At 39.6% G+C, this 11,625-nt stretch overlaps 1 protein-coding gene across 8 annotated transcripts in view; it reads left to right on the top strand.

Moving 5' to 3' along the window:
• The window catches only part of kcnab2 (potassium channel, voltage gated subfamily A regulatory beta subunit 2), a 120,131-nt gene extending 109,312 nt beyond the window's left edge, over nt 1-10,819 (top strand). For all 8 annotated transcript variants that reach the window (XM_031906327.1, XM_018095449.2, XM_031906328.1 and 5 more), the window contains 5 exons: nt 393-513; nt 5,950-6,044; nt 6,704-6,824; nt 7,302-7,390; nt 8,723-10,819. In XM_031906327.1, the coding sequence (XP_031762187.1) occupies nt 393-513; nt 5,950-6,044; nt 6,704-6,824; nt 7,302-7,390; nt 8,723-8,812 (516 nt within the window). In that variant the 3' untranslated portion in view covers nt 8,813-10,819. The remainder of the gene's footprint in view (nt 1-392; nt 514-5,949; nt 6,045-6,703; nt 6,825-7,301; nt 7,391-8,722) is intronic.
• Nucleotides 10,820-11,625: the final 806 nt, after the last annotated feature.

An 11,625-nucleotide genomic window follows, 5' to 3' on the forward strand; every position in this document is an offset into this window, starting at 1 on the left:
GACAATCAAACACGTACTGGCCAAAGACTATGTTTGCCTTCTGTGTGACTTATTTCAGCTGACTGCAACTAGATTGGATCTGACCATGTATTGGACAGTGTGGGCCATCACACACATCTGGTTATTCCTCTGTCTGGTCTAGTGCAACTACAAAACTGTTCTGAACCTAGTTATAAATTAGTGCCGCTAGAATTCAACTGTTTCTGCTCAATGAACCAAAACAATGGATGGTACATGGTAGTAATAGAAACAAATGCATGAGTAATGCATAGATAGATGGTACATAGTAGTACCTCTAAAAATTCTTTGGTTTGGAAACTGCATGTTTCTTGCGCATTTATAATAGTTTGATATAGTGTCTCTAAAAGCACAATTCCATTTTTTCATTTCAGGAAGCATATTCCGTAGCTCGCCAGTTCAATCTCATTCCTCCTATATGTGAACAAGCAGAATATCATATGTTTCAAAGGGAAAAAGTAGAAGTACAACTTCCAGAGCTTTTTCACAAAATTGGTAAGATTGACCTCAGTCTTCCTTTAATTTTATATTTAAAACAGTCTGTTATTTATACTTTGGGATACAAGAACTTTATATAAAGCTGCACTGGTCATTTCATTACACCTATATATACTCCCCCCGACAGAATTTTTAAACCTGGCCAACAGATAGATATCTGTCTGATTTTTAGGGTTTTTGTACAAAAAAGAAATCCAGTATTTTTCTTGCACTTTTAAGCTTGAGCATTTCTCACAGTTATTATAAGTTTTATTAGGTTCTTTCAGGCTTATATTGAATAAATATATAAACCCCACTTATTCTGGGATGTCAACTGTAGGATTCCTTTTTTAAAAAAATCTGCAGAGGTAACATTTATTTATTTATTTTTTTTTTTTAGTTGAGCTGGTGCAAAACATCTTGAGTGCTGATAAATCTGTCCCTTAAGGTGGCCATACACGCACCGATATTATCGTACGAAACCTCGTTTCGTACGATAATCGGTGCGTGTATGGCATGTCAGCGAGCCGACCGATATCGCAGGAAGCTGCTGAAATCGGTCGGCTCGCCGATCGGCCAAGTTAGAAAATTTTGATCGGGTGCCATAGAAGGCGCCTGACCAAAATTCTCCCTTCAGAGCTGAATCGGCAGAAGGAGGTAGAAATCCTATTGTTTCTACCTCCTTACCTGCCGATTCAGCCCTGAATGGTGTGTGGCGGATCTGACGATGTTTCGTGCGACCGACGGTCGTACGAAACATCGTGAGATCACCACGTGTATGGCCAGCTTTACTCTTCTCCTCCCAGGGGGACCCTTGGGACCATTAAGGTTATTACTGTAATTAGATATCTCGAGCCCCTCTTGATGTAGCCTGCAAGTTTTCTGTGACAGATTTTTCTCTTTTGTGCATCTCTGCCATTAAAGGAGCTGGAAATTAGGGGAAAAAGTGCATAGGCAGCGTGTTACATAGTACTGTTTGCTATCATGTTATCCAGCTATTAGAAGATACTGGGTATATACAGTGGCTTGCAAAAGTATTCGGCCCCCTTAAACTTTTCCACATTTTGTCACATTACAGCCACAAACATGAATCCATTTTATTGGAATTCCACGTGAAAGACCAATACAAAGTGGTGTACAAGTGAGAAGTGGAATGAAAATCATACATGATTCCAAACATTTTTTACAAATAAATAACTGCAAAGTGGGGTGTGCGTAATTATTCAGCCCCCTTTGGTCTGAGTGCAGTCAGTTGCCCATAGACATTGCCTGATGAGTGCTAATGACTAAATAGAGTGCACCTGTGTGTAATCTAATGTCAGTACAAATATAGCTGCTCTGTGACGGCCTCAGAGGTTGTCTAAGAGAATATTGGGAGCAACAACACCATGAAGTCCAAAGAACACACCAGACAGGTCAGGGATAAAGTTACTGAGAAATTTAAAGCAGGCTTAGGCTACAAAAAGATTTCCAAAGCCTTGAACATCCCACGGAGCACTGTTCAAGTGATCATTCAGAAATGGAAGGAGTATGGCTCAACTGTAACCCTACCAAGACAAGGCCGTCCACCTAAACTCACAGGCCGAACAAGGAGATCGCTGATCAGAAATGCAGCCAAGAGGCCCATGGTGACTCTGGACGAGCTGCAGAGATCTACAGCTCAGGTGGGGGAATCTGCCCATAGGACAACTATTAGTCGCGCACTGCACAAAGTTGGCCTTTATGGAAGAGTGGCAAGAAGAAAGCCATTGTTAACAGAAAACCATAAGAAGTCCCGTTTGCAGTTTGCCACAAGCCATGTGGGGGACACAGCAAACATGTGGAAGAAGGTGCTCTGGTCAGATGAGACCAAAATGGAACTTTTTGGCCAAAATGCAAAACGCTATGTGTGGCGGAAAACTAACACTGCACATCACTCTGAACACACCATCCCCACTGTCACATATGGGGGTGCCAGCATCATGCTCTGGGGGTGCTTCTCTTCAGCAGGGACAGGGAAGCTGGTCAGAGTTGATGGGAAGATGGATGGAGCCAAATACAGGGCAATCTTGGAAGAAAACCTCTTGGAGTCTGCAAAAGACTTGAGACTGGGGCGGAGGTTCATCTTCCAGCAGGACAACGACCCTAAACATAAAGCCAGGGCAACAATGGAATGGTTTAAAACAAAACATATCCATGTGTTAGAATGGCCCAGTCACAGTCCAGATCTAAATCCAATGGAGAATCTGTGGCAAGATCTGAAAACTGCTGTTCACAAACGCTGTCCATCTAATCTGACTGAGCTGGAGCTGTTTTGCAAAGAAGAATGGGCAAGGCTTTCAGTCTCTAGATGTGCAAATCTGGTAGAGACATACCCTAAAAGACTGGCAGCTGTAATTGCAGCAAAAGGTGGTTCTACAAAGTATTGACTCAGGGGGCTGAATAATTACGCACACCCCACTTTGCAGTTATTTATTTGTAAAAAATGTTTGGAATCATGTATGATTTTCATTCCACTTCTCACTTGTACACCACTTTGTATTGGTCTTTCACGTGGAATTCCAATAAAATTGATTCATGTTTGTGGCTGTAATGTGACAAAATGTAGAAAGTTCAAGGGGGCCGAATACTTTTGCAACCCACTGTAATTATAATTCAGCAAGAATGGGGGAAGAGTGTAGTGGTCCCGGATGAGTTCACTTTTTCTTCAGATTTGGATGTTACTAAGCATTTAATAACCTTTAAAAGGGTGGGATTTCCAAGAAATGAACATTTATCAAACAGAGAAAGCTGAGATATTCCCATGGAGAAAGTAACCCACGTGTCTTCGCCCTTAAGGTTGAAAGGGCAATTTGCCCTGTTTACTAGCAGCTTAATTGAAGAACTACTATTATCTGAAATAAATAGCAAATAAACTAAAACTGATCATAACAATGGTTAGAAGAGAAATGATGGTAATCCTTGCTGTTATTTAAAGGAGTATGTTTCATATCACTTTCAAAGCAAGGATATAGTTGACATCTTATTTATATTCTCTGAGACATACTGTACATGTGCTTGTATAAATGCATGGAAATGGAAATGTATAAATGTGCAGAAAGTGAATATTTCATGCATTCAGTCATCTCTGGCCTTATATAGTACTATTATTTAACTTGAAATGAAACATTAACCCTGCCTATAAATAGGCTATACTTTCACAGAAAGATGGATTATCTGGCATGGGATTTTCTGATTTATACATGCTAGTGCTTGAATTTGTGTCTGAAAGAGATTTGTGTAAAAGTTATATCTATAAATTCATTTTTAAGTAAAGACAGTACTTCCCTGTGCAAGTGATCAGAAGTCTGACTGATTTATTTGGCTTCTTATGGCATTTTTATTCTGCAAATATGCCCAGAATCCCCGCACATAAATGGTGTTTTGTGATTGTTTTTGTGAAATTGGGTTTCCTTCAGAAGCTCAAGTGGGTGATTACTGCATTTGCTTCAGATGCTGAAAGCAACAAGCTGGCAGATACAAGGATTATTTTCAACTGGCTTAGTAGAATTTAATCAGCATTTGGTGTTGGAATTCTCTATAACTTCTGTGTCTGCTGGAAGATCTCTCTAAAGATTTAGTATGGTGTTTAAATACATCTTTTCTGCAACATTTTTTTGCAAGACTGTCATCAGATATTGGGCACCCTTGTGTAAGTGCTCTCTGTATTGCTGATGCAGGAAACATTTTAAGACTTTTAAAATTGGCATTGTCGGCTTCTTTTGCTATTCATTAGCATTGCTCTAAAATTGTGTTGCATTTTTATGTATTGGTTATCAAACCAATATAAAAAAAATTAAAATATGGGTAGACCAGACTGTCCTGTCTTTTCTCTGCTTGAATTTACTTGTACGTATACAGGGTTTTGCATTGCAGTTTTATAATGGAGAATGAAGCCCGGTTCTGATGTTAATGCTAAGGCAAATGTTTTGGCCAGATTGCTGAGACAAGCTGCTGATGTTAGCCGGGGGCTGGGGGGATTGTTGTTTTTGTGCCTGTGAATGGGAATTAATGAGCAGTGTAAGCACCTGCACGGCACTCGGCACAGACTGCAGCAGCGGTGTTTTAGACTGAAGCTGTCACTGCAGCGATAATCATGCCACAAGCCAGTGGTGTAATAATCCAGGATATGGCTCAGGATTCCGAATACTTTCAACATTAGTACAGAGACGGGGAATCCTCTAAATGTGAGCCAGCTGAAGTGATAGGCCGGCTCCTCTGTTAAAAGCAATTAGGCAAATACTTAGGCTGGATAAATGGGGGAAGCAAAAATCGCAACAATCTAATTCCTGACAAAAAAAAATCCAGTATTTTGCAGTGAGTGTTTAAAACAGATGGTTAGGCCGTAAAAGAAAAACGAATGCCATGTTGTCATGATGTGTAAATGCACCGGCACGCAAAAGGCATGTGAACACAGATCAGAAAAACAACATACACATTCAAACATAACCTCCATTAAAGCCACTGGTTAATTTAAAAGTATGTAAAAAGAGAATAAAAAGTGTAAAGTGACAGATAGTAAGAGCTAATTGGAGCAGGGGAATCCTGGTTTACAAAGTCCAGTATTCATTGAATGTCCATATATGAAATAAAATTATATTATTTAAAGGTCTTCAGTGAAATTACTGTTATTATTGTGTAACCCATTCTCTTTACATCAGTACATTAGACCCTACATATCGCAACAAATAGCATTTACCTTTTCTTGGGTTTGTATTTTTTGTCAGCTTTGTAAGAAACCAAAGAAACGGAATCTGTTGGAATCTCTCTCATATCTATAGCTCTTTCTCGCATAACCATTGATCTTCTTCCACATATTGGTCTGCCTTTTCAAAGTAATGAAAGCATAAGTGAAGCCTGTGCTTTGCAAAAAAATACACTGTCCACAAAAATGCTTTTATTTTACTTACATGGTAAGTGGCAGATTTATGAAAATGTGAGTTCAGAGGTAATACATAAAAACTCACCCATGTTCTTCTTATTCCCAGTGGGATTTTTAGAAGAGTATCAACGGGCGAAAGTTAAAACTCACAATTTGATAAATACGTTTCTAAAAATCCCATAGGAATGAGTAGAACATGGGTAAATCTTTATGTATTAAGCTCTAAGCTCACATTTTGATAAATCTGCCCTTACGTGTTTTTGCTATATGTTCTTTTGAGTGCCTATTACTTCGCACATTTCACTATTCAGCCAAATCCTTGAAAATTGACACTGCCACTATGCACACGCAACAAATTTTTTCCAATACATAAGGCTTTGGCTGAATCCTGCTTAAAATTGCTTGGATTTGCCCCCAGTCTCAAACCAAATCTGGGATTCGGAGCATCTCTACTATTAATGAACAAATGTGAATTACAGAACCATTTTCTTAAAAATGAATCAGAACCTGATCATTCATTTTTTTTTTTTTTTTTTTTTAAACAATCATTTTAGGTGTTGGCGCAATGACCTGGTCGCCGCTTGCCTGTGGAATTGTCTCTGGGAAATATGATGGTGGGATCCCACCATACTCTAGAGCATCACTAAAGGTACGTCTGTTTTAATGTACATACTGTACATACATACACACAAGCTTAATAGCACCATGTGTAATTGCAAGCCTTGGCTGGAGTGGTGTAAAGATTATATCAGCTGACTCTGGAGCAGGTAATTGCCATTCGCCATCTGGCAGTCGGTCAGGGGAACCTGGGCTTGGCAAATGGCTGGAGTACTTGGATCCATTATGCCAAGTGTAAAATTTGGTGGAGCAATAATGATTTTGGACTGTATTTGTGGTTTAGGTTAGGGCCCTAGTTCAAATGCAAGTGCACATTGTTGACAAATCCTAGCTTCTTAAATTGTGGTCACAGTTTGGGGAAGGTCCCCTCCTGTTCAGCATGTTAATACCCCATGCACAATGCAGAGTTTGACTCTTCTCTGTTTTTTTCTAATGTGCTAGTAGTGAGGCTGGAGCTTATTTATTTACGTTTGATTTGTTTTTATACTCCTAGTTTACATTGTATAGGAAATAATGAACCCCTTAATATAAAACGTTTGACCATATAAAGGCACAGAGCCATATCATGGACTTCTAATATCCTCTTTATACTGTATTTTTATAACAGGTGGTTGCTTTATTTTATATAATGCAATTTTTAGCAAGTCATGTGTCCCAAATGACATAACTGCGTATTTCTTGTTTTTGAAGGGTTACCAGTGGTTAAAGGACAAGATTTTAAGTGAAGAAGGAAGACGACAACAGGCAAAACTAAAAGAGCTCCAGGCCATTGCAGAGAGATTGGGTTGTACCCTTCCACAGCTCGCAATTGGTGGGTTGCAGTGCAGAGGTAGAGCTTAAATGCAGATTAGAAAACTAGCTTTCTAGCGCACGCACAGTTAAAACTACTCCGGGAGTACCCTTAACTGCACGTGTGCCAGCAAGCTCTCCCACCGAACTCATCTGAAGAGAACATGAAGATTCAGAAAATGGCAACTGCTAGCTCCGCTGTGTTATTCTGTTTGTATAGACTCTGCAGGGAGGGGGCTCATTAGATGTCAGTGGATGGGTGCTTTTGTCTGGGGGGGGGGGGGTAGTTCTCCTTTAAAACAGCAGCAGTAGATGTATGTAATTGATTTATCCTATTTGGTTTAATTAAAGTTTAAATTATTTTTCAATAGAAAAAGTTATAAAATGCTTGCTTCTCTAGACTAGAATTTAAAGAGCATCCATGTTAATTGTGCAAAGTCCCTTTTTAACCAGCACTGAATCCAATTTCTCATATTTCATTTTTGACTTCCTTCTACAGCCTGGTGCTTGAGGAATGAAGGAGTAAGCTCTGTTTTGTTAGGTGCATCTAATGCTGATCAACTTCTGGAGAATATTGGAGCAATACAGGTTGGTGTTCAACAAAATGGCATCATTTGGGGTATTAGAGTATTAGGGTGTGGGAAGTGACCAAGGAGTTCTATGATCCTTTAAAGCAGGAGTGTCAAACTAAATCACACAAGGGGGCCGAAATCTAAAACACAGGCTAAGTCGCCGGCCAAAATTTTTATTAAGATGTACTGTACGGTCAGGCACAGTCATAGTGCAGTCAGGCCATTGGTGCTGCACGATCAGTCGTAGTTACCAGGGGCCACAACAGTCAGAAGGGCTGTATTCATCCCGCAGGCCTGGTGTTTGACACGTGCTATAAAGTCACAAGGCCACAAGATTATTTCTATTACCCCTTTATTTCAAAGCAGAAGTTATATTGTTTTTGTACTACATACATTTCAAGTCATGTGGCACAAGTGACATTACTAAGCACTTATAACTGATATATAAGGAGATATTTTCCAATAGTATGGTTTATTCAAGGCTCTTTTATAATAAAACTTTAGAAACACAAACAGTTTGTTGTATGTTACTGCAATACTAGCAACTGGGTATGTTAGCAAACTAGTGCCTGTATGTTGGCATATCCTATTTCTGTTTCCCACTTGCCTTCCCTTGTGCTTCTGGAGCCAGAGCAGCCTTAGGCTAATGTCCCACAGAGCGAGTTAGTCACTCGCAATAGATCTCTGCTACTGTGGGTGACTAACCTCTCCTAAATGCCTTTCCACTGGCAACTCCTATTTCGGAGTGGTCGACAGTGGTAGCAGATGGCAGGGGCAAATAACTCACTTAGTGGTACATTAGCCTTACAGTGTGAAAATCGCCGGCCAGTAGCCACCATGTACTGGCCCCAAGTCTTTCTACTGTTGATTTTGTTATTCAAATTCTTTGTGCAGTTCTTTATATTAGAGAATGAAACAGTTGAGCAGGCACTCACACAGTCCCAAGCAGACAGGCATAACACAAGCAAAAGTAGTTTTATTCACATGTTTGTAAGAGAAATGCAGCTTTACTCCTTTCATACTCTATTGCACTTGGTCATAGTTGGAGCCAGCACAGCATGAAATGCACAAGCCTATGTGAACATTGCTATAATATGGGAATTACCTGCTGTTTCTTTTAATACTCCTGTCTATGTGGGACTGTATGAGTGCCTGCTGTCTTGTTCTTTTGTCCTTCATCACCTCTTGCTGAAGGTAAGAAGCATGTTCACTTGAACCCCACATTACACTTGGTGAGCAGTATACCTGTACAAGAAGTACACTGTCTCCTTTCATTTAGCTACAGTGTTTCTCTAATGCTCCATTCAAAAGTTAACTTTATTTTTATTATCTTTCTCTTTTAATACAGGTCCTCCCGAAACTGTCCTCCTCCATTATCCATGAGATTGATAGTATTTTGGGTAACAAGCCATATAGCAAAAAAGACTATAGATCCTAACGGTGATTGGCGCTGGACGGGACTGTCACGGTTCTACTCCAACTCTATCTGCCTGCTTAAGCATTACTGATTCAAAGTGGAGTGTGGCTGCATCAAAGAACACCCCGTTTCCAGATAAAAATGTCAGGAAAACCTTTCAAATGATTATTGTAAGAATCCATGCGCTTAATGTATACAAATATCTGCTGATTTGCTAAACTGCACAATAGTATTTAATGCAGGAACCTACTTTGTAGAAATAATTTTTGTTTCTTTGAAACAATTGGCTTTTGCGTTCCTTTGGTCTGTCGTTGCCGAACTCTGAGAATTCCATTCACATATGCTGGTCACGACAGTGTTTCAGATACTGGACTATCCTGCAATGTGATATTCTGGCATCATATGTCGGTCTCAGTGCTTTGTATGAAAAGCTGGATATGTGTTAATTACATCTTCTGCTTAACATTCTCTAAAGCAAGGAAATAACAAATGCATACCATACATTTCTATGATGTTATTTATAAACTGTGCATTCATGCAATAATACACCCTCAGTGTCAGATTGCTGGCAGCTCTAATGTTATTAGATGCATTATTGTGTTACTTCCTAGGGCAGACATATCCAATTGAGGTTTGGGGGTGCATGCAACCCTTTCTCTTCTACTTTTTAACCTTCAATCCACTGTTTAACGTTGTAAAACGTTATTGCTTGTGGGTATTTTACTCATTATAATGCATATCTCCGGTTTGTCCATGATTTCTGCAGTCTCGAATGGGACGGACCTAGTGGTGGTGAGGTTTACTCAAAAGGGGCAGATAAGATGCGTTGCCGACATTTTCCCATTAGGAAAAAACACATTTTTGGAATGGACGATGATAATCTGAATTTGACTGTAGCATTCAAAATAATCCCCATTCCAGATCAGCAATGAAGACTGCTATGTTGTGCACCGTAGTGTATTGTATTTAGTATCAGCGAGGAATTGCTGACTTCTGGTTTATAAGCAATACACTTACAATATGCCGTATGCCAGCTTTTTTGCCGTTCACAAGACTAAAAAGTGAATGCCAGGGGTAGGGGAGGGAATTTTTAGAACCATGACAATCAAAATGCCTTTTGGGCTGTTCCTTTAAAGGGGAATTAAATTCTGTTTTTCTTGTAGGCAAAACCTTGCCTGCTAGTATGTACTTCCTTTCATGTATTCAGTACTAAATTAGTAGTTTCGCTATGCTTTGGCACAGGACTTGCCACTGACCTTGCCGGGCAGCTCAGTCAGTAGCTCAATGAAGTATGTGCAACTGGACAGGTTGCTTCGAGCTTTTCTACTCCATACTGGCTGAGCCTTGAGCATAGCGAGAAATGCCATCTTCCGCCTTCCTTCCTCTCCATCTCTTTAAGTTTCCTAACTATAAGGGAAAGTTTTCTGTGCTGATGGTAATGACTTGGGGCAAACACACCAGAATCAGTATCTGCAACTTCAGATAGGCTGCATGAGGAGTAGTTTCCTTAATTATAGATTTAAAAAAATGTAAGACCCAGGTCTTGTCTGTGTGCCCAGGCCAGAGCCCTTAATATTGCAAGCACCACTGGTCCCCAGTCTTCTTACGTATCCTGCCCTGATCTCTACCTGCTATTATCATTTATGTGATTTAACTGCGATTCTGAACACGGTACCTTTAGTGATTAAAAAAATATCGGTGCACCACATATTATTTTTTTCTTTGTATATACTGGGCCACATGTTGCTCTGGTGCATATCCTGAGCATAATGAACATTTAGAAGGCTTATCTGCTGTATATTTGTATACAATTAGTAGAAAGCCTTTTGTTGGCAGATGTCACACTTTTCCCCTGGTTTGGTGGTGTCATTCAACCTGCTTCCTTAGTCCCTACCATAATCTTTCTGCCAAACTAACTGTAAAGCCGTAAGGAGTATTGTAGCGCCTTACCTGGTACGGAGATGGCTGCCTAAAGCTCCTATTTGGTAGTTTGTGCTAATTGAACAGGATTATATTAGGGCATGGCTTGTGCAAAACACGTAAAAGTCCTCCTATGAATATTTTGTGCAGATACATCTAAGACATTATAAAATCTAGTTAATTTATACTCTTTCACTTGAAATTAACTATTCATACAACTTTTTTTTATTACCACTGCCAAACAGTTGTTTGCTTATATTAGGGATTTTTGCTCTCAGATTTTAAATGTCAGTCCAGTCAAAACTTGAGAGACGTGGTTTCTCTCACTCAAAGGTTTTGCAACACTGAAGTCAAGAGAGTTGACGACCTGCATGAGTATTCCATAGGCTTTCTATACCTAATAGTATGCAAAGCAACTGCAAAAGCAAGAGGTTAGCGTCCATTTATGCTCATGAATGGTATATGTGCTTCACAAGTGCGCTTATTTATACTTTCAGGCTTTATTTCATACACTGATAGCTAGCAATGTGTGCAGACACGGAGACTGATCCATCATAGGAAAACAAAAGTGAACTACTTCCAGTTCTTTCTATACTAGACCCTCCTCCCAGCCTTGGGTTGGAGAGCCCTCAAGGGGAGTGGGATATCCCTGTTTTTGTGCCTGATTTTTTTTTTCTCCTCTCTAATTGAAGATGCCATAAGAGATTAGAGAGCTTAACAAATTCTAATCTCAAAGTCTAATTTTAATCAGGCAGAGGGTAGGAATGTAAATACATTTGGCTGAAGGATCATTTCTTTAAATGAAAAACACAAATATTTAGGAACAGAGACCCACTGTGTTAACCCTTTGCATCCACCTATTTTTTATCCTGCGCAGTATATGTATATGTGTATATATATATATATATATATAT

The sequence above is a fragment of the Xenopus tropicalis genome, chromosome 7 (genome assembly GCF_000004195.4).
Source record: "Xenopus tropicalis strain Nigerian chromosome 7, UCB_Xtro_10.0, whole genome shotgun sequence".
Classification (NCBI taxonomy): Eukaryota; Metazoa; Chordata; class Amphibia; order Anura; family Pipidae; genus Xenopus; species Xenopus tropicalis.